Source organism: Taudactylus pleione, unplaced genomic scaffold (assembly GCF_031769625.1).
Source record: "Taudactylus pleione unplaced genomic scaffold, aTauple2 ptg000556l, whole genome shotgun sequence".
NCBI lineage: Eukaryota > Metazoa > Chordata > Amphibia > Anura > Myobatrachidae > Taudactylus > Taudactylus pleione.
Genome location: NW_028284958.1, coordinates 18,647,238 through 18,671,189, shown reverse-complemented (window position 1 = coordinate 18,671,189; position 23,952 = coordinate 18,647,238). Strand labels below are relative to the sequence as shown.

At 41.9% G+C, this 23,952-nt stretch overlaps 1 protein-coding gene across 1 annotated transcript in view; it reads right to left on the bottom strand.

The window, feature by feature from the left end:
• The window catches only part of LRRK1 (leucine rich repeat kinase 1), a 141,196-nt gene that overhangs the window by 27,333 nt on the left and 89,911 nt on the right, over nucleotides 1-23,952 (bottom strand). The window contains exons 16-27 of the mRNA XM_088452716.1: nucleotides 22,568-22,732; nucleotides 22,254-22,426; nucleotides 21,760-21,880; nucleotides 15,285-15,444; nucleotides 14,919-15,195; nucleotides 12,627-12,798; nucleotides 12,012-12,175; nucleotides 10,555-10,694; nucleotides 8,027-8,273; nucleotides 7,355-7,521; nucleotides 3,902-4,099; nucleotides 1,524-1,804 (exon numbers count right to left, since the gene is read on the bottom strand). Of these exons, the coding sequence (XP_088308842.1) occupies nucleotides 1,524-1,804; nucleotides 3,902-4,099; nucleotides 7,355-7,521; nucleotides 8,027-8,273; nucleotides 10,555-10,694; nucleotides 12,012-12,175; nucleotides 12,627-12,798; nucleotides 14,919-15,195; nucleotides 15,285-15,444; nucleotides 21,760-21,880; nucleotides 22,254-22,426; nucleotides 22,568-22,732 (2,265 nt within the window). The remainder of the gene's footprint in view (nucleotides 1-1,523; nucleotides 1,805-3,901; nucleotides 4,100-7,354; nucleotides 7,522-8,026; nucleotides 8,274-10,554; nucleotides 10,695-12,011; nucleotides 12,176-12,626; nucleotides 12,799-14,918; nucleotides 15,196-15,284; nucleotides 15,445-21,759; nucleotides 21,881-22,253; nucleotides 22,427-22,567; nucleotides 22,733-23,952) is intronic.

The following is a 23,952-nucleotide window of genomic DNA, read 5'->3' as shown; positions in this document are numbered from 1 at the left end:
ACCCTAATAGCTCCCCAGCATCCCCCCTATCAGCCGTGCACCACAATGGCTGATGTGTCAGATTTGGACACACACAATAGGCCAGAGCTGCTTATGTGTCAGCAACTCAAAATTGGCCAATAAGGCCATACTAGGCCTAACTGACCAAACAAATCACAGCATGTAAAGGCATAAAAACAATCACTAATCTCGTCACCATCTAAGGGCCGTATTCACTTAGACGTGAAAAGCGTTTTTTCGCATGGTAGGAACTTATTTCCATATTCAATTTCAGATGGTTTTCGTCTACGCGGAAAGTCAATACAATGTAATAGGTGAAAAAGATTCGCCTCTGAATAGCAGATGAAAAGAAGTGCAACATTTTTATTTTGGGGTGCAAACGTGGGGAAACCACTCAGAGCCCTTGGGACAACCCCCCAAAGGACAACTGTGTCAAAAAATCCAGGGAAAAAACTTAACACCCCAAAAAAGTACTTTAGTTTTTGGGGGCGAAAAGCATAAAAACTAGCGAAATAGACTTCTTGGGGGTCTGCAAGGATGGGTCAGGTGTTTTTATGATTGCAGGTGCATGTAGCAGGTGCGTTTTAAACGTTTTTTAAAACTACACTTTAGAGACTTTAAATATATGCTAGCACCCATTTTCAAGTACCCCAAATTTAACAGGACTACTTATTTTCACCAAAAACATACTGCTTAATGCCATTCTTCACCACTTGTGCAAAGATGCTAATAAGAAGCTATTGAAACAACGTAAGTACCCCAAACACTTTTATTAGGTCTATTCGGACACATCTACATTGATCCCCAATGTTAGTGCATCTTTTTGGGGGGTTCAGGCTGATTTCCCCAATTCTGACAGCACTTCCCTCCTGTTCTGAATTCGCCGCTTGCCATTTTCACGTGGTTCGTAATTGAATATGGCGAATAGCGGGGACGCGCACAATAAGTTTCCGCGTCCAAAACACGCAATGTCGGTAAAAAGTCAAGCAGGCGACACTTTTCCCCGGGTGCAAAACTAATTGAATACGGCCCTATGTGTGGTCTATCCAATGTCAATCTGAAATTGTAGAAAATACGTTTGATTAGTCATTTACTAACCATACTGTAGGATCCACATATATAGAAACACCGTACATTGGAACATAGAAACAGCTGCACCAAACTGGGACGAGTTGGACCTTATTTTTATCACTATGTTTTTTCTCAATATAGACGTTTTAATACCCACAGAAGTAACAACTACCATTGCTGTCTGGCCAGATATCTTATCTCAGTGACATCTATGGGTTATAAGGCAAATAAAAAGTTTTACAAATATATTGTTAATGATACATCACACAATTAAATAGATGGATGATGCTTTTAATCCACGACAATAACGCTATAAAACACGTAGTTTATTTCTTCCCAAGAAAGTGACAACAAATCTTAATGAAAACAAAAACTCTACAAGATGTCACAAGAACTGAACAGAGCACCATAGTGACTACTTTACATCACATAATGAAAATGCTATTCCTAACCTTCTCATCGTAGACGACCCGAGGTCGGATTTCAGGTGCTTGGTATCCGGGGGTACCTTCTACGCCTAAAGCTCCCTCATGGAAAGACAGACGGGAGATGCCATAGTCTGAAAGTTTTATGTTCACAGTTTCATGGACATCCAGTGACCAGACCAGGATGTTGTCAGACTTGAGGTCACAGAATATAATGTTTTTCCTGTGCAGGTATGAAAGACCAGAGGCAATCTGATAGGCCAAACGCTGTGTGAGCATGTGACCTAGAGGCATGAATGAGGGGGACCCTGTAAGATAATGGACAATGGAGTTTATATTCACAAGGAAGCAGATAGAGGTCACTGCGTAGAGGCTAGGGTACTGCCCGGAAAATAATCTTTTGGTTATATATGACAGAAGTAACCAGATTCTAATAAATGTCACTGCATCAGATAAAAGAGCAGCTTACCAACTGCCCACAATTTGCAGAGACAGTCACAGTTTTTCAAAGTTTGTTATTTTGATTTATTTAGTATTTATGGATAACTCCAAATTTCAAAAAGCTATGATAATGTACAGATTTACACCTCGTGCAGCGATACTCCATTCTGTCAGATTGCACAAACGGCCTAGTGCCGCACTCCTTTTCATATATTAAGGGTAGCCTACTTCAAACAGGCTGAGGGGCATTAACTACACTGCTGCCTGTTTGAATGGGGCCATGCATATTATTTTTTCCTGCAGCTGTTTGCAAAGATCACTGTCACAATGCGAATAGATTGCAGCAGCAGCAACATTACTATTTAGTAATAGTAGTCATACACAAATACAGGAATTGGGAAAGGAAGATTGCTTCTGCACTAGTTGGTATCAAAGAGATAATGATGAACCCCGGAATATCATTTTTTTTTTTTTTTTTTAAATCAAGTATATTTTTTGAGTTAACTTTTTGAAAATAACAAAAAATACAAAGCATAAAATAACAAATAGTATGAGCATTGTATCTCATCAACATATCAATAAAGAACCAAATATCAATCTGACAATAAATCCAATAAATGGATACAGAAACATAGTCTAAAGTATTTCAGAGATATAGATTAGACATTCAACAATAATCACAGTAAATCCAGAATAGAAAGTGTACTGACTGGCGGAGGTATATAAATAAAAGAAATCCCAGAGCCTTTAAACAGAGTCATTAGAAGAAGTGACAAGGGCATACTGCCATACTTTTTGGGCATTTTAGTTTCCGGTACATTCAAATTTTATGTGAAACCGTTACTATGACCAGAACCACCCAGGAAAGAAGGTAGGGGAATCAGAGGCCACTCATATTCTGGCAATACATACCCGCGGTAATGCTAAGACATTATTTACGCATAATTGTAAGGGGATAGAAAAGGACTCCTCCAGGTCCAGACCAAATAGACAGATATGAGAGGTCATTAAAGGAATGTGGATGTACTCCGCACACAATTTACCACCCTGGACCAAAATAGGGCAACCCGAGGACAGGACCAAAGGAGGTGCAAGAAATCAGCAGAAGGGGCAGTACATTTGGGACAAGAGTCCGTAGAAGACCCACCAAACTCAAAGTTTAAGTGGCGTCCAACCCCGGAAAATAATTTACAAATGTCCAATGCATATACTAATGCAGGTGCTGCCAGAGGCAATAAATATTCATGAACACGGTAAAGAAAAGAGAAAAAGGATTGTCTGTTGGCTGGCGCACTATAGGAATTTATCATAAAAAATAATTTTTATTGAATGCCTCACCAATTAAATATTAAATGAATATTATATCATATAGAAATTAATTATGTAAAAAAAAAAAGTTATTTTTTTTATGATAAATTCCTATAGTGCACAAGCCAACAGACAATCCTTTTCCTCTTTTCTTTTCATGTTTATTTAGTAATAGTATCAGTGGGATGGATTTAGAAGTGTTCAGCCAATAAGAAGCAGCCACTGATTCAGCCAATCAAATGAAGCTGCCGATCTTCATAACTATTAGTTCATATTGTGCACCAACAGCCTCGCATCGCAAGTGATCAGCCTCCAAGCAGGTGCATAGGCATCACTCCTGTGGTCAGCTTGGTACAGTATGCCTTTAGCACAAACATGCTTATGCTGTACTTTTGCCACGCTTAAGCAACACCTCAAATCCCCTTTCTGACTCACAACTGATTATAAGTGCAAAATATCCCAGTGGGCATTTGGATGGATACGTAAGAATTTTTGTTGCAGATGTGCAGTTAAAAAAAACAAAACACAATTTGTCCCAAACTGTATATTATATAAGAACAATTTGAAATTTACTACTAGTGCACATGTATTTATTTGCACTGCATGTGTTATTTATAGGGACTGACCTCAGAGCAAAAGGCGAGCTAGAATGTTACCTTGACTGTTCCCTGATAAAACAGTGTTGAGGCTGCCCAGTGGAGCCAGCTCCAGGGCAAAACAGAGAGGATGGATGCTGATGCCGATCAGGGAGACGATGCAAGGGTGCTGTAGGGAGTGTAGCATGCTAGCCTCCTGGCGGAACTCCGAAAAGTTTCTCATGGCATCCATAGCCTGCAGGTGCTTGAACATTGTATCTGCGTGGAGACAGGTGAGCAGAGAGGGAAACAATAGATGAGACTGCTTCAGGCAAAATTCAACCCCCACCTTGCGAAAAATCTGTGCATGGCCCAATTCAGAGACTGCATTTGGGGAAATGAGGCATGGGGTCTACAAGACAAGAGAGCCTCTGACAGAGACTTTTTCAATTACTATTACAGATTCAACCCTTTGTGTAAAGTAGATCCAGTTTATAAATATTAGGCAAGATACTAATCACCCCCATAGTTTTCAAAAGCGGACATTGGGCCAGATTCAAAGGTGGACGATATTTGCATGCGTGGCTGCAATTTCTTTCAGGCCCTTAGGGAGGAACAAACTTAGAGGACCCTATTCAGGGCAAAACAAAGGGCACCTACTGTATCTTTTAGCCTTTAGGGATCTTGTACTCAGATACACTCAATTTTTCCTAATCTGTATTAATAGGTCAAGATTTTTTTTAAAATACTGCATGTGTTTTTATAACTATATCCCCATAACAATAGAGTATTCAGGCTTTGCACCTGCGCGCCTAGATGGTCTGCCCATGGCACACCAATTTCATTCTGCCTTTGTCGGATGTGGAGAGGTGGAAATATATGAAGAGGATTATTGACAAACATCCTACTATTTAGGACACCCATTAAACAAAGTTTTAACTTGTGCTAAAATACTATAAAATACGGTTTAGCCTTCTTTCTAGTCAATCAAGAGAGGTAGAGAGTTTATTATATGTGGCAACTGTGTGTTGAAGCTTGGTTCTGATTTAGCAACTTGTGCATAGTAAAATGGTTCTGCAGCAAAGGTGACAAAAGTGTCTCATTAAAAGTATAGAAGACATCTGGTGCAAATATAAAACCCTTTATCAAATGGTTGGGCACCTCTCCATTCAACCCCTTTAATTCAGCTCAGTAACCTTGCTCCGCAAAGTAAAATCTTGTTTTTTTATTATTCCCTACTAAGCTCTAGTTCCTCCACATCTTGCTTTGCACACCTATGTGTTTTTCTGGAATCAAGCAGTCACTACCATATGGGATTTTATGCTCCTTATATCCATGCTAATACTTTATTTTATCTATTTTCTGCTGAGCTTACTGCGGTTTGTGACTGTACTGCTTACTTCATCTATAGCTGGTGGTATGGTCCCCGAGGCAAAGCCTTTCCATCTTCAGAGAAGCCTTCCAGACTCTGCTGGGTCCCAATGGGTTGGAGCACATGCGCAGATGGCCGTTGCTCGTACACATTAGTTAACAACCCCTCGCTGGCAGCAGTAGGCTGCTGGATACGCTAGACAAGTAATGTTAAATAAAGCAGAAAAGAAATATGCCCACACTCAGTTTGACCCATATTGTACATGGTACTAGCTGCGTGGCACTATTAATGCCATATATGTATACAAAACAGAGAGACTTTTACTATCGGTGCTAATAATATACAGAAAATCTATGTGTATCTAGCAAATATAAGCATGGGGATTTTATTCATAATTTGATCAAAGCATTAAAGCTTACCTGAGAGGTGAGTGCATGTAGCTGCAATGTAATGGTGTGTTGGGCATATATGCTGGTGTAGGGACTTGCAGAGAACTGGGTCCCTAATGACGGGCTGTAAGCTTAAATGTTTTGATCAAAATATGAACAAAATCTCCATGCTTTTATTTGCTAGATACACAACAATTTGCAGTATATTATTATTAGCGCCAATAGCAAAAGTCTTTCTGTTTTGTATACATCCTGTATATGGCAGCTAGTACCATGTACAACAAGGGCAAAACCGAGCGCGGGCATACTGTATTTCTTTTATGTTTTGTTTCAAAATTGTGCCTACTGCTATCATGGCTACTTCCAATCAAGGCTATAAAAGGCCTAGATGGGTGTGGCCCACAGCCAGCTCCTGTATAGACGTGTCCCTCTGTATCTAGGAGGTGAGTACATGTAGCTGCAATGTAAAGGTGTGTTGGGCATATATGCTGGTGTAGGGACTTGCGGAGATTGAGGTCCCTTGATGCTGGACTGTAAGCTTAAATGTTTTCATCAAGATATGAGCAATTTCCCCATGCTTGTACCTGCTAGATACATACAGTCTTGCATTATACAGATGTGCCCACATACATCTATCCTCCATGCGCTACACATCTATCCTCTATGCGCTACAATTAGCGCCACACAACGCGGGAGCTCAGTGTGACTCGGTATTGCAGAGCGTATTTTTGTGTGTCTTTTTACCTTCAAATGTGTCTTATTCGCACAACGATGTGAATATATAGCACAAGCGGCTTCTGCTGATTAAAATGATATGCAGCATGCCTTTATTCTCTGTGTATCTGCGGGTGTATCTGCATGCAAAATGCTACGTTAGTGTCAGCGGCTGTAGCACTGTAACGTAGCATTTCGTATGCAGATACACCCGCAGACGAACAGAGAACATTGGCATGCTGCATATCATTTTAAGCTGCTTGTGCTATCTATTCGCATCGTTATGCGAATAAGACACATTTGAAGGTAAAAAGACGGACAAAAAGACACTCGGCGCTACTGAGTCACGCCACGGCATGATGCGACTAGAAGGGCTGTTTAATGCGCCAGTAGGCTAGATGTATGTGGACCCATCTGTATTATTGTTAGCGCCAATAGCGAAGTCTTTCTGTTAAGTAATGTTAAATTCTGGCAGCATATTCTTCAAAATCACTGTGATGCTAAATTAAATATGCCGCCAGAGTATAGTATTGTTGTTAAATGGAGTCAGTTTATCCTGCAAAATTGGCAAATTGTTACTAAGGGAATGTCGTTTTCTTCTTGACATTCACAATCTTGACAAGAAGAAGGGAGATAGCGGTTTGTCGAACCTGACATGCTGGCACTGTGATGTAAAGCTTAGTTTACTATCATGTTTAAAGTTGTAAAGTCGAGACAGTTAGGATGCTTTATATTGCTGTATCGGCACATTAGCGTGTCTGGGTCAACACACTGTTGTCTCCATTCTGAATGACGAGAAGCCACACCAAACCAGTTACTAAGGGGGTTATCAAGATCAACTTCTCTGCAACAAAAGTGGCCCCTCATCCTCTCTTATCACACAGAAATGAGGTGTTAGGAAAGCTAGAATTGAAAGGAACACAGATCGTTACTCACTGACTACTTTTCAAGTAAATAGTCAAAATAAATTGTTCCTAGGCCCACTAATGTCCAGATACCAATGAATTCCTATAATAATGTAGTAAGTGGCAGGGAACAGCAGGAGTGGTAACTATATACCTTTGGAGATCTCGTCAGAAGTCCGATACTTCTTTATCTGGAACATCTTCAATGCTACTGGCTTGAGTTTATAAGCCGCACGGTAAATAATAGTTCCACTTCCCCCTTGTCCCAGGATATTAGTGTTCTCTTCTGAGTATTCCAAGTCATCAATGTCAAGGAACAGCCTGAATGGAAAGATGACAGGGATGCTTATTCATGCTGAAAATACCTGGGCTGCATGAAAATACAGATGTTCCCATGCACGGCATTGGGGAGCACAGGGGCAGTAATTATAGGCCCTGGCACATGCTGATGGACACAAGTAATTCTTTATTTTTTTTGTACTTTGTAGCAGCTAAGTGCATAAAAATATTTTCGCCAGCTAATGCCGCAATGGTCCTGCCGGGGGCACGGTATTATATGCACCATGGGTAGATTTTAATGTCATGTTTAATCTCTGCTACGGAAAAGACAGAAAAATAAGGATAGGGCATTATTTTCTGGCTGCAGAGGTTGATAAGCCTGGCAGCTAGCTGTGTCACAAGACTGTGTCTTATTTGGTAATATAAATAAAACATACTGGTTGCGGTGTTTTTTAGCCATTTCATGTAGAAGTATAAGACATACATGATGATCTCACAGGGAGGGAGCAGCAATAATTCGTATTTTATATGGACCTCATGGCTTTACCTGGAGGGGAAGTCAGTCATAAAAATCTCAGGGACCAGTTCCTGCAGGGACACAGAAACGTCAGGGTGATTGGGACACTCCAAAAAGTCTTTGTCCACAGCAGCTAGGACACAGTCCTCCATATTAAAGTAGTGAGGTTCCTTCTCCTCTGGCTCCTCCTTCTGGTCATGTAAGAGGGCTGCACAGGAGTTGCAAGTAACATACTGTTCCATCAAAAGCGTGCCATCACTCTCTGTGGCTGTCAGAGCTGAAGAGCACAAGGTGGTGTTAGTAAATGGCATAAACACGTGACGAGAGAGACTACAACATTCTAAAGTCATGAGGAAAGAGGATCAGTGTCCTTTCTTAACTCTTCACAAAAGTGGACACTCATCCTTTCAGCCAGCAACAGGAAGGTGTCATCGTATAGTTCCCAAGTCCCCAAGTGTCAAAGAGCCCACAGTATTTTTAACAAGTTGGATGTACCTTTTTTCTTGCATACAAAAAGGTGCACAATCACCATAATCTTTCTGCACCAGGAGCCTCACATCGCTACTCTGTGCTGCTGGGAGAACCTGCACTTTCCACTATGTAACTCTCATGTAACTCTCGGGGCCGTATCCAAGTAGATGTGAAAAGCAGTGGTTTTGTGAAAACTTTTCGCCATTGCAAAAATGTGTATCGTGCAATCCTACAGTATTTCCGCGGTTTTCGCCTGTGCGTATTCTCCATAGACAAGAACTGGCGAAAATTTTTCACCATCTCAGAGCAGGTGAAAAGCTTTTCAAAACCCCTATTTTGGGCTAAAAAATGTGGGGACTTGGGGCCTGATTCAGAAGCGCTTGCAAAAAGCGAGCGCTCGCTCTGAATCAGGGCGGGCACTGTTTTTTTCTGGAGCGGCCTCCTGGCCGCTCACATAGCTGTGGGTAGCCACCCACAGCTATAGCGAGCGGCCATGATGATGGTCAAGATAGTCAAGACCATCGCGACCATCAAGGCTTGCGACGAGACCCTTGTGGTAGGGTCTCGTGGCCGCAAGCCCCAGAGAGCTTCTGGCTCTAATAAAGCCGGAAGCTCTCCCACTGACATCACTGGTGATGTCAGTGGGCCCCCCCACAAACGGCAGGCGTTCACTTGGGAACGCCTCCGTATGTGAAGCCACCCCCCGGCCACGCCTACCAAACAGGGCGAGCTGTCAATCACCATCGACAGCTCGCCCCCTTTGGTGCGAGACCCGGAGCTACGGAGCACCCGTCGCTAGCCGGGTCTCGCACATGCGCACGACGGAGCCGGCTCCGTCCTGCGCATGCCCGGTGGCCAAACATTGACCCAGTTGCGAGCGCTCAGCGCTTGCGACCGGGTCTGAATCAGGCCCTTGGTTCAGAACCCTTTGGATACCCCCCATAAGGACAAATTAGGCAAAAAGATTTTTTTAATTAGCTAAATTTGGCCAATAATATGACATGACATTTTTAGGGTGGAAAATGGGTTTAAAGTAGTAATACACAACTATATTGATTTCCCATGTCAGTTAGTCTTTTTATAGGGTCAGACAAATTTCCCCAAAATCTGGTGTACTTTGGCTGGTTACAGCACGATCCATTTTCGGGCGAATTACACGTTTCATCTTTTGTAATAGGATAGTGCGAAAAACAGCAGCGCACATAGTCAAAGGACGCAAAACTTTTGCACCAAAAGCCCCGAAGTGTGCGAAAACTTCAGACAGCGTTTTCGCTTTATCGCGTCTAGTTGGATACGGCCGTCACTCTGTGACTTCTCACCTGCCTTTATTCCCTCCTCTCATCATGACATTGGCCATGTCACATGAAGACCTGCTGACTCCAACATACAAGTGGACAGGTCACTGTCTTACACAAGATCAGCTCATTATCTGCTGCTGCTGCTATAACCATACAATTGCAATATATGGCCTCTGCAGCTGTCAGGTTATCCTCCATTGGACTGCAGCTGGGATGGATTCATTTATACAGAATTAAAGAGATAATATATAATGTCCTATTGTATGCAGTCCTAAATAAATTATTATGCCATTTAGATCAGTCCAACAATATTCTAAGTTTTAAAACACTCCGACACAGATTGGAACAATATATTGCACACATCGTATAGTGTGCATGCCCGGCCATTGTTCATTGAATCTCCCATCTGCTGTGCAGCACATCAGATGGGATGATTCCACGGCCATCGCTGCAGCATGTAACGATACATCATGCCATCGTATGGCGGATCGTGTAGTGTGTACTGTGACATGATGTATCATTACATTACATGTCTGGGTCACACCATCGTAACGTGTGTACCCATCTTTAGTGTTTCCCACACTTGCGTTTCTCTTTGAACCTAGGACCAGTGGCTCTCTCTCTCATTTAGTTATTCCCATACAGTTTTTTTCCTTGTATAAAATATTATCAATGATCAGTTTTTGGTACAACTTTTATTGCTTAAGTTCTGATCTATAAGGTTTCCTTCACAATTCAACCGTATATCATTCATCATTGTAATACATACTATCATTTCTTTCCTCTTACCTGGAAACCACTGATCAATCAGGGAGTTCACATGGTCTGTGATAAATGCCATAGCAGAGAAATCTCTCACTTCTGACTGACAAATAATCTTTATTCCTCCACTCTTCTTCTTCTTCCAGTTCACATCCGATGATTCCACACTGGAGAGAATGGTGGTATAGTAAAATTACCTTATCTTTGCCTTTAATATAGACTTGCCCTCCTTATTTTTTGTATACGAGTGACCGGCATACACGGCTGTAGTCTTAAGCAGGCCATACACGTGCGACATGCACTGTGCGACGCGACGGGGGACCCGATGTCTGACATATGGGCGGTCCCCACACACGGTGTGATCAGGTGGCCGACGTCCCGATATGCTGGCTCCCCCACATGCATAGCGTTGCATGGGATCGCACATCGCATCCCCACTGAACCTGCAGTAAGATCTGGGGGTGTGATGTACGACCCCATGGGTGCGAGCTCTGTCCGACATCATGCCCGTACACGGTGCGATATAGCAGCCAAATCGCACCAATCTGTCATATCGGCTGATTTATCGCACTGTGTATGGGCCGCTTTACACACTTTTTTCTTAATGTGCCCCCATGGCTCAAAAGTTTATGAAAAGTGACAACAAAAATAATCAAAATCAATGATAATGAAATAGACTGGTCTCAATGCGTTTTTTTAAATAGTACATGAGGAATGTGTTTATGTTAGATATACAGTCTATAAAATCTTACTTTGCATTTTAATAGTATAAATACTGTAGAACAAATGGCGCCTGGCCACTGTAGCTTTGTTGTTTGGGAATAGAATATCATTTAATTGTCTTATTTTGTTCATCAGTGAAATAATCAAATCTTTATTTGCTGTTTTAAATATGGAAGTATAGATTTATGTGGGGACAAGTAGTCCACCTTAAGACTGGCATCTTCAACAATTGCAAAATTATGGCTTAATGTCTTGGGGACGTTTCTTGGTTTAAACTTTTCTCCATATTGCATGAAAAAAATGTCAGGTACTTTTATTTCGGTAATGTCAGTTGTGCTTTAGCAATTGTATGCACTTAGGGGCTGATTCAGCATCGCACGCAAGTGCAATGCTGAATGCAGATTCCCGATTATCGATTATTATTGTGGGGTATTCGCACATAGGCTAGGTTCCGAGAGGACGTGCCAACTGAATTGTGGGCAGAGTTATACGGAAGTGTGAATACCCCAATTTTCAGAAGGATCTTTTACACCAGGGAAAGGAGTGGTGCAAATGAGCAGTGATGTCCGCTATGAATCCAAGCGCACGTATATAGGGGTGGTCTGGCAGCAGAGATGAATACAACTCTGCATGCTGGTGAATGTACGCAATTAGTTTCATGTGTGTAATGCGGAAACAATTAACGATGACTTTCGTTCAACCCTGTCTCTGCCCCCGTGATGTGCAAGTTAGCCTCCACTGCAGTGCCTACTAGCTTGTACCTTAGGTAGCCACCCTCAAAGGTAACCAGTAACCCCTCCTGCCAGTAGATAGTTTGGTTCCTCTTGACCCGGAAGGTGCTGCAGCGGTTGCGCTGGTTGCCTGTGAATCTGTACACCGCAGACTTCCTATTGCGTGGCTTGTTGTTCTTCTTGTTCTCAAACAGCTGGTAAAGGGAAGGTGCACTGGTCAGTTCAGTCCTTAGAACACATCTACATAATCGTCCATTATTCATGACATTATCTCATGAAGCAAAGCACCACATGGCCAGACTGAGCTGGCAACTGCTTATCCTATACACATTTCAAAGACATAGGGGACAGATGGCACAGAACCGTATGGGAGGTTGTGTTCCCAACGGGATTGCACTGCATGAGAGTCAGGTTTACTAAACCGGAGATGTACAATTGACCACTATTAATATCATTTTAAAGATGAACCAAATTACAAGACATTTTATTCCAAAAGGGAAAATAAACCATTACAATTCTAATACAAGATATGTTACTATCTCAGCTATAGCTCCTCATCAAGGTTTTTAACAAACAAAAAAAAAAAACAAAGTCCATGTGATATGGTTTTTGTTTTATAAGCTACAGTATTGCTCATGCTCTTACCTGAAGATCCATCTCAGACAGACTTATCAACATGCGGGCAATGAACCTCTGCCAGAATCCTACAGGGACAAAGCTCATCTTGAACACCCTCTGGACAGCGTTGCCAGTAGACTGCCGTAAAGAGTAGATATCCAGGCCCGGCTTGGCAGGAAGCAGGTGAGGTAAGAGATAGCTGTAAGGAAGAGCGTCGTACACAAATACTTATTACTCTATGAAATGGTTAATATTAATGTGTCTGCATGTGTACTGTATTTTATATGTCTCTTCTAAAGAAATAAAATTATTTTATATGTGTATATATATATATATATATATATATACACACACACACACACATACATATATATATATATGGGAGTATACATACACAGTACGTGTGACTCCTCATTTACATCACAATGTCCTCACCGATTATGGTTGTTTTTACAGCCAACTCCACCCAGTGAGGTCACATTCTTACAGAGCACACAGCCTCATTATATTGCCCTATGCACAATAAATCAATATGTCAATAAAAAGAGCAGTGCCCACAAGCAACCATAACTCACACATAACAAATGAAACATAAGTAACAATGTAAATACCAGGAGATTTCCCAGCATAATATGCCAGGGTATACGAACTGTTTTATCTGGAAAAATGGACATGTGACTCTTTTATCATTTCCATTCTATTGCATCTTCATCAAACAGTTTAAGTTATGAACAACTCTGAATCAAGCCCAGACAGTGAGTTGTACGCTACTGCTGCAGCAGTTGCGATTTTTCGCAGCTGAGCATTTGTGAAAATATGCTAATGGTACAGCGACCGGAACTGAGACGTCCACAGGAGCCATCGCAGCTGTCTGCAACTGCGTACACATACGCAGCACCGGACGCAGATATGCAAACATATGGTCACTCAGAATGGCCGCCGTAATGGAGATGCCGGAACCATATTAACTGCGCAAGATGGGAAATGCATCAAAAACGGATGAGACACGCCTGCGTTTTTAGCTGACAGTCCCCGTTGCCTCCCCCAAACGCTCCCGGCTGTCAATCACACTGCGAATATAGACTTGCAGCTTGCGACTATGGTAATGTACCTAGACGCACGAGCAGCGGCAAAAAAATCGCTCTATTTAGGAAAACCATTGGCTTAGTGTACAACTCTGAATCAGGCTCAGTGTTAATTTACCATGCTTTATAATGTACAGATGTGTCATATATCTACAATGTGTCATACATCTAGCCTCCTTGCGCTTCAAATAGCCCATCTAGGCGCGCCATGCCATCCCATGCCGTGACTCGGTATCGCTGAGCATATTTTGTGCAACATTTTGCCTTCAAATATGTCTTATTCGCACATTGATGCGAACAGAACGCACAAGCAGCTTCTGCTGATTTAAATGATATGTGGCATAGCTATGTTCTGTGTGAGCCACTGACACTGTAACGTAGCATTTCGCATACAGACACACCTGCAGTGTGTCTGCATGCGAACATAGGCATGCAGCATATCATTTTAATCAGCAGAAGCTGTTTGTGCGTTCTATTTGCATCTCCGTTCGAATAAGATGCATTTGAAGGTGAAAAGTTGCATGAGAAGGTGCTCTGCACTACCAATTCACATATGTTGTTTCTGGCCAAATCGGAACGACATGTCAGTCGCATCGCTCAGCATGTACGGTCAATATGCACGCTCCTGTGGTCACTTGCGACGTTGTCCAGTCGGCCGAGTTGCACGTCCAACCAGATGATATCGCAAGCGGCTCCGTTGCAGGTAATGAAGTACGGTACGAGGTATCGTTCTGTCGTTCATTACCTCGTTGTGATGTGTACCCAGGCTAAATGTATGAGGACACATCTGTATGAGAACAGTCCTAGGTTTGTAATAATATTGAGTTAAAGAGACTCTTCCTGCAGGTCTGGACTGAGTTAAAGGACCACAAAACTGAAAACAGAAGTTGGTTTACATGAGAGGGATACTTCTACCATTCACAAATATATGTGGAAATGCTTCTGATACTGCAGTCAGCCTCAAGTGACTGAAAACAGAGAACAATAGCTTGACTTCAGTTCCATATAAACTGAAAACACAATGAGGAATAACTATCAAAGTATGGTAACTTATATATATATATATATATATATATATACACATACATACACACAGTAACATAAGGTTTCCTCATTGTTGTAATTCTCTGTGTATGTGTTATTTATGCTTTGTCACCTCTTCTTCACCCACTATGAAAAAAAGTGTATACTGTATATAGACATGTACACTTTAGCAGGAGTAGAGTATATTAACCTGTTGTTGGCCACAGGTAAAGCAATCTCAAATTTTGCCAGGAATTGAAAGTACTGTTCCTCAGTCTGCTTGGTGAAGCCAGTGCCAACCAACAGCATCCGGAGGTCCTCTGCCTTGATGACCCCATTCCTGGCCACAGATTTGGAGCTCTTAATGTTAATGATCCTCTCCAGACACTCAGACAGCCAGACAGGATCCAGGAAGTAGAGGTTCCTCAGCCCATGGCTGGTGTCAGGGAAGTGAAGCAAGGTGCCGGTCTCTATAAGAAATCCAATGGCTGGAAGAGATACAAGGAAACGTGAGGCAGCACAGACCAGGCTGTAATTAGATACCAGCGGTGCATCTTACTACAGCGGCTACACAGACCTGCTTGCATGTCCTCATAGTCTCCAATATCATTCTCTGAGCTCTGTTCTGTGATCTGCTCTATCTGCTCATCAGTCAGATACTGGACCTGATCCCCCTGGGCTCGTCTCAGCTGCTCTTTCAGCACTGCCTCCTGAAAGTTCAGGTAACTTCTAGGGATCTATTGAAGAAGGTAAATGTGTTGATTTCTAGGCTGAATGCAGATCAGTCATTGCAGGAAGAGAATCATTTATACAATACACACACACATATATATATATATATATATATATATATCAGACAAAGGTAGTATACAGCGCAGGGTCCTTAAATCAAGTCACTCAATTAATGTCCATCCAATGACGCACTCCCCAAGTGTAATGGGTGGCTGCTCCTTCTCCCATAAACTGTTTTTCAGGCAGTATAAAAATTCCTACAAGACAAAAAGTGGAGAGAGAGCGCCTCCTAGTGCAATATTGTTATATAAAGGTAACCTCCACCGCATATGATCACCCTTTTAGTGAATGGAGGTGTACCTTATAAAGTGGAATACACCACTTTTAAATTCACAGAAATCGACCCCAATGTTTCTCGTTCTAGTTCCTGGACACGGCTCTGTGTGCACCTAGTATTTCATCAACCGTGATAGGCATATATATATAAAGAAGAGAAAAGACCATAGTGTAATGCTATACACAAAAAATTATTTCACACAATCATGAGCAAAATAAAATGCCCGTACATCAAATAAAAGACTTCAAAGCTTATCTGTAGATACAGTCAGGTGCATAAATATTGGGACATTGACAGAATTTTCATATTTTGGCCTCTATTCACCACCACAATGGCTTTGAAATGAAACAAACAAGATGTGCTTTAACTGCAGACTTTCAGATTTAATTTGAGGGTAATTACATCCAAATCAGGTGAACGGTGTAGGAATTACAACGGTTTCTATATGTGCCTCCCACTTTTTAAGGGGCCAAAAGTAATGGGACAAACTAAACAACCTTAAATCTAACTTTCACTTTTTAATACTTTGTTGCAAATCCTTTGCAGGCAATTACAGCCTGAAGTCTGGAATGCATAGACATCACCAGACGCTGGGTTTCATCCCTGGTGATGCTCTGTCAGGCCTCTACTGCAAATGTCTTCAGTTCCTGCTTGTTCTTGGGGCATTTTCCCTTCAGTTTTGTCTTCATCAAGTGAAATGCATGCTCAATTGGATTCAGGTCAGGGGATTGACTTGGCTATTGCATAACATTCCACTTTTTAGCCTTAAAAAACTCTTTGGTTGCTATTGCAGTATGCTTCGGGTCATTGTCCATCTGCACTGTTATGCGCCGTGCAATGAGTTCTGAAGCATTTGACTGAATATGAGCATATAATATTGCCTGAAACACTTCAGAATTCATTCTGCTGCTTTTGTCAGCAGTCACATCATCAATACATACAAGGGAACTAGTTCCATTGGCAGCCATACATGCCCACGCCATGACACTACCACCACCACCATGCTTCACTGATGAGGTGGTATGTTTTGGATCATGAGCAGTTCCTTTCCTTCTCCATACTCTTCTCATCACTCTGGTACAAGTTGATCATTGTCTCATCTGTCCATAGGATGTTGTTCCAGAACTGTAATGGCTTTTTTAGATGTTGATTGGCAAACTCTAATCTGGTCTTCCTGTTTTTGTGGCTCACCAATGGTTTACATCTTGTGGTGAACCCTCTATATTCACTCTTGTGAAGTCTTCTCTTGATTGTTGACTTTGACACATATACACCTACCTCCTGGAGAGTGTTCTTGATTTGGCCAACTGTTGTGAAGGGGTTTTTCTTCACCAGGGAAATAATTCTTCTGTCAGCCACCACAGTTGTTTTCCGTGGTCTTCCGGGTCTTTTGGTGTTGCTGAGCTCTCCGATGCGTTCTTTCTTTTTAAGAATGTTCCAAACAGTTGATTTGGCCACACCTAATGTTTTTGCTATCTCTCTGATGGGTTTGTTTTGATTTTTCAGCCTAATGATGGCTTGCTTCACTGATAGTGACAGCTCTTTGGATCTCATATTGAGAGTCGACAGAAACTGATTCCAAATGCAAATGTCACACCTAGAATCAACTCCAGACCTTTTACCTGCTTAAATGATAATGAAATAATGAGGGAATAGCCCACACCTGTCCATGAAATAGCTTTTGAGTTGATAGTCCCATTACTTTTGGCCCCTTAAAAAGTGGGAGGCACATATAGAAACCATTGTAATTCCTACACCGTTCACCTGATTTGGATGTAATTACCCTCAAATTAAATCTGAAAGTCTGCAGTTAAAGCACATCTTGTTTGTTTCATTTCAAAGCCATTGTGGTGGTGAATAGAGGCCAAAATATGAAAATTCTGTCAATGTCCCAATATTTATGCACCTGACTGTATGTGATGTCATATCATCGCTGGTAGAGGATGTCACTCGTCGTACCACGCACCACCTCAACGCGTTTCGTCCGTTCAGAATATAGTGAACTTCATCAGGAGGATAAAGAATAATAGTGCCCATGGTCTATATATAACCATATCAATTAGCCCATCAAGTGGGCATGAGTACCGCCAGGAAACTCCGTAGCTTGCGTTTCGCACACCAGGAAGTTGACCGAAAATGCGTCTCAAATCCCGGAAGTTGGTTCTCATGTCCACATGATAATAATCCCCGGCTGGTAACTAAAACTGCGCTTTATGTATCTCCCGCTCCGAGTGTACTGGCGCTCTGGATAAGCTGAGATGGTCACAGTGCCATCAGCTCCAGGCGCCGCGTTCCACTCCAACAGGGTCCCCTCACAAGTGTATGGCGGCCATTTTTAGAGGTCTTCTACCTTTAGTGTTTCGCCGGCGGCCATTTTGCCGTATATCCCCATAATGGGAATCTAATGTGACCAACGCTGTTACATATGTTTACATTCCTGGTTTCAATAGAAGATAAATTCTCAAAGTCAAGGATATTAAAATAGCCATTATAAAAAGCACTAGGGTACACATGCATCTATTTACACAGATGCTACATAATAAAACACAATAGTGTAATAAGAACTGGATGGAATGGCAGTAGTTAAAAAACTTAAATAACCGCATTAAAAAAAAAAAAAAAAAATTACATCTAGAGGATGAACAATTCAATAAAAATACATAAAAAAATAACTCAATAAAAAGTGAATAAATGAAGGATAGCTCATTAAGAATATGCATAAGATTTATAAAAAGTATAGAAAATAAATAATTTTTCTTGGGAGCAGCGATGGTGGAAGAATATAAATATAGATATAAGTACAAATACACCAAAACCAAATCACGTTAAAAAAGGAGCAATTTCATAACTGTTTAGTCCATTGGGAACCACGGTATTCAATGTATATATCCAGAACATCTCTCTTTTCGATAATTTACTCTCTGTATCCCCTCCTCTCTCACCAATTGTCACATGGTCAATAGCCTTAAATTTAAAACCATCTAAACTAGAATTATGTACCAACTTAAAATGTTTAGGAACACTATGATTATCCTGCTTATTTTTAATGCTACGCACATGTTCCTGTATTCTCATTTTAATAGGTCTTTTTGTTTTACCCACATATTTCAACTTGCAAGGACATTCTAAAACATAAATAACCCATGTAGTTGTACAGTTCATGTCATATTTTATTAAGAGATTTCTATAGTCATCAAAATTCATAAATTATTTTGAAATGGCATGTACAAATCTGCATATATTGCAGTAGCCACATTTGAAGTCTTTTCGTTGATTCTCCCATATATTTGTATTTATAGGTGCAAAGAATTTAAAGAGCATACTCACCCCCAGCCAATTGAGAGTAAAACCACCTATAAATACAAATATAAGGGAGAATCAACGAAAAGGCTTCTTCAAATGTGGCACTCGTGCGCGGACCCTGTTGGAGTGGAACGTGGCGCCTGGAGCTGATGGCACTGTGACCATCTCAACTTATCCAGAGTGCCGGTACACTCGGAGCGGGGGACACATAAAGCGCAGTTTTAGTTACCAGCCGGGGATAATTATCATGTGGACGTGAGAACCAATTTACGGGATTTGAGACGCATTTCCGGTCAACTTCCTGGTGTGCGAAACGCAAGCTACGGAGCTTCCTGGCGGTAATCACGCCCACTTGATGGGCTAATTGATATGGGCATATATAGACCATGGGCACTCTTATTCTTTATCCTCCTGATGAAGTCCACTATATTCTGAACAGACGAAGTGGTGCGTGGTACGACGAGTGACATCCTCTACCAGCAATGATATGACATCACATATCTACAGCTAAGCTTTGAAGTCTTTTATTTGATGTACAGGCATTTTATTTTGCTCATGATTGTGTGAAATAAATTTTTGTGTATAGTATTAAACTATGGTCTTTTCTCTTCTTCATATATATATGCCTATCAGGGTTGATGAAATACTAAGTGCACACAGAGTCGTGTCCAGGAACTAGAACCAGAAACTTTGGGGTCGATTTCTGTGAATTTAAAAGTGGTGTATTCCACTTTATAAGGTACACCTCCATTCACAAAAAGGGTGATCATATTCGGTGGAGGTTACCTTTATGTAATAATATTGCACTAGGAGGCGCTCTCTCTCCACTTTTTGTCTTGTACACACACACACACACACACATTAAATATATATATATATATATATACATACATACATATACATACACACACACATACACACACACACACATATATATATGTATTCCATAGACAAAAAACCTTGCGGTTTCACATGTCCCATTAAGGCTGCTTAGACATGGTCTGAAAATTCAGAAAACCTATTGATTTTCTGCCACTCAAACTTCAAAAAGCAATTAAATTACGATCATTAAGGCTGACGCCTTAATGGACGTGTTCCTTGCGCAATACAGATATGGTATGCCATCACACCCTGTGGTTAACGGCAGATTCTGCACTCTCACAGAACGAGATTGCTGTCACTCACAAAATGGTTGAGCTGCTAACTCACAGAATTGTGTGCTCAATGGAATACACACATGCAGTCTATGCAACTGAGGTTAAAGCAGAAAACAGAGCTTTGCAGATGGGATAAAAGTGGTGTGGATGGGGGGAGGAGACACAGCAGCGTGTATAGGTGAGACACAAAGGCGTGTAGAGGCGTAAGCGGTAATGATCCTTAATTTCATTGCTTTTTGAAGTTTGAGTGGCAGAAAATCAATAGGTTTTGTGAAGTTTCAGATCATGTCTACGAAGCCTGAATGGGACATGTGAAACCGGAAGGTTTTTTGTCTATGGAATTTCATAGCTTTTTAAAATTAATTAGCTATCAGGGTTTGGATGAGCAAACCGGGCCACCTGCAGGGGAGAAGGTCAACAAAATGGTACACTAACGCAGGTGAAAGATGGGACAGCACACAGGAGGTTGGTTTGCGAGGTGCAGAGTGCGAGACGGCTGTAGGCATGTGGGGTAGCGGCAGCAGCGGTGGTGCAGAGCAGTGGCAGCAGTGCAGTGCAAAGGGGGCATCAGTGGGTGACAGAGGGCTCACTAGCAGTGCGTAAATACCTGAGAAAATCAAATCAATGAGTCACAGATGAACGAATGCAGCAGTGAGATCTACGCATCTATGTTAAAAATTGAATGTGTAAAAAAATAAAAAGCGTAGCCCTTCCCCCCAGAAAACAACCAGCACCTGGCTTTGGAACCCCAGTACTGGTTGTGCTAAATACAGGGGACAAACGATGTAGGGGTCCCCCATATTGGGTAGAACCAGCACTAGGCTTTTCAGAACCTGTCCTGGTTGTCAAAATACAGGGGACAAATGACGTAGGGGTCCCCCGTATTTAGCGCAACCAGCACAGGGCTCTGAGCAGGTCCTGGTTCTGGAAATGCAGGGGGAAAAATGCATAGGGCCCCCTGTATTTCTTAGAACCAGCACCAGACGTGTGTGCGTGTGTGTGCGCGTGTGTGTGTTACATAACACAGGATTTTTTTCACTGAGGAGCAAAGTCATGTAATGCCCAAACTTTAAACTGCTGTTTTCCTGAGATCCACCACACAGTCACCATGGATCAAATCAGGCATCCATTTATAGGCACCATGACTGTGCAACCTAGACACTTTGGGGGAAATTTATCAAAACCTTCTAAAGAGTGGAAAAAGAGGACAAGTGGAGACATTGTCTATAGCAACCAATCAGTTTCTACCTATCATTTTATAGATAGTGCTAAATAAATGCTAGATAGAAGTTGATTGGTTGCTATAGGTAACTTCCCCACTTCTCTTTAGAAGGTTTAATAAATGTTACCCATTATACTCGCAGATTATTTTGCATATAATTTAAGGTGCTTGTGTATAGTCTTTTTAATTAATACTATATTCAGTATATATTTTTGACTACAAACAATCTCCTGGACTTGTATAAACCAACATTAAAAGAAAATTAAATGCCATCTGTTTTTAACAATAAGAGCTCCTTTACCAGCCTTCCCACCAGTTTCTGGGACCCAATCGTGCTTCCCACATCTTTCATATTGCAGGCAGCGCAGAATATCAGCTGGCGTAAGCCCTCTAGACCGTCCAGCGTCTTGCAGGAGAGCTCACTGTGAATAAGAAACACCGCTATTAGGGCAAGCAGAAAGTAACACACAAGCTATGCCAGTTAATTCATTAATGAACAATTCAACTAAAGATGATCATCTATAATGTCTGACTAATAAAGCATACATGGTTATTTGAGATAAAAGACCAAAAATATTTTTTATAGCGTTTTGCATGGTCAACTAGGTACAGGAATAAGATTTTGCAGCCGTCCAATGTTTCATTGACATTGGCTGAAAGAGTGAAGTTAATAAGTACTGGACAAATTAGCTGAAGATACTGGATTAGAACAAACAATCTCTATCCAATGTCATATCACCCCGCAAGGTCCAGCTCAACATACTGAAGACAGAGGAGATCCCATGTGATACTCACTGTAAATGTTTGATTGTGATATCTGGGAACCCTGTGGCCCTAGACCCAGATGGAGAACGGCATAGAGCCAATACGTAGGCACGGAGGGTGGCGATTCTCTCCAGGCGGAACTTGGTTTCTATGAAGTCCAGGTGGGTCCCCACCACTAAAACCACAGCGTTTGGTGCTTTGGCCTGAAACACAAAGATGGCTACACTGTATCTCTTTAGCTCTTCGCTAGCACAACATTAGAAGAGAAAGGTGTCACATCCACAATATGCAGAGTGATACTTTACTATGCCCATGTCCTCCACAACATAATGATATCTACTCACCTCAATGTTTAGCAGCCAGAATTGGAGATTAGAAACAGCCTCCTCCCCCAGGGCCAAGTTCCACACCACTATGTACAGGGCCTTGTCTGTAAAAAAGCACTGATTCACAGCCGACATTGTAGCGGAACCTCCCATGTCCCACACGTGGAACTGCACGGAATCAACCTACTTAAACAACACAGGAGAGGAAAGGGGAACAGAGCAATCAGTGCACCCATTAATAATGGGAAGACACTTGCAACAAATATTTCCTATACACAGAAGGATTTTACAAAGCTGTAGGACACAGTCCAAGATTTTTTTTTATAGAATTTAATTATTTCAGCAATAAATGTATCACAGTTACACTCTTGTTACTCATTGAACACTGCGGACGTATCCAATTAGCCCTGAATTTTTCTCACTAAAAAATAAAAACGGTCTGTTATCATGGTTTTCATTATCGGGCTATCAAAATTAGAGACTGTTTTTTTATGAGAAAAATGTTCCGTTTTCATGAGAAAAGAAACAGAGCCTGATTCAGGTTGGTTCGCAAGGCTGCGTACACACGCAGCCGGCCGATGTTTGCATTCTGCGCAAGCATCGCAGTGCGCGAACCGAACACTGCGATCAGGAATCGATCGCAGTAAGCACGCAGTCCCATTACACAGTGATTGACGGGGAATGATCGTTTGGTGGTGGAGAGGGAGGGTGGTCGGGCCAACGCAGGTGTGCCCGTGCGTTTGAACGCCGTTACAGGGGCGTGCATAATTAAGCCCTTGCGATTGTATAAGTAGCCAGAGATCTAGTTGGCGACAGGAAGTTTAGCAGTTTGTACGGCAGGTCATGGTCAACCATAACTGTGCATATGGGTTCGATGTTACTCGATGTTTTTGCTGACTTGCGGCTTTATACAGCGGTGGGCGTCTTAGTATAGTGCTGCAGTTGCCGTGCAATTGCATTCATTAGCATATTTTCACAGCGAGCAGGTGCGTGCGAACGCAGCCTTGCAAACCAACCTGAATCAGGTCCACAGTGTCCGCGAAACCTGTGTGTTTTCGCGATCGCTGACACAAAAACAGAGGTTTATAAAAATGTTACTTATTATCTTAAAAGACAAGGGGCCTGATTCATTACGGATTGCTACTATGATTGCAGCTGCGATTACTCCCCAGTCACCACCCCCTAACGCTGACGTCCCGTCACTCACTCTGCTATGGATTTGTATCTGCGTATGTGATCGCAGTGCGATCGCAATACCGGCCTGCGGTGCATACGCAATACGCACCATTGGCCGATCTGCGTATGCTGTTGCAATTGCGATTCGTGATAAATCAGGCCCAAAGTTCACTGCTGACTGGGAAGTGTTATCACCACTGAGCTCCACACACCAGGTACACAAATAA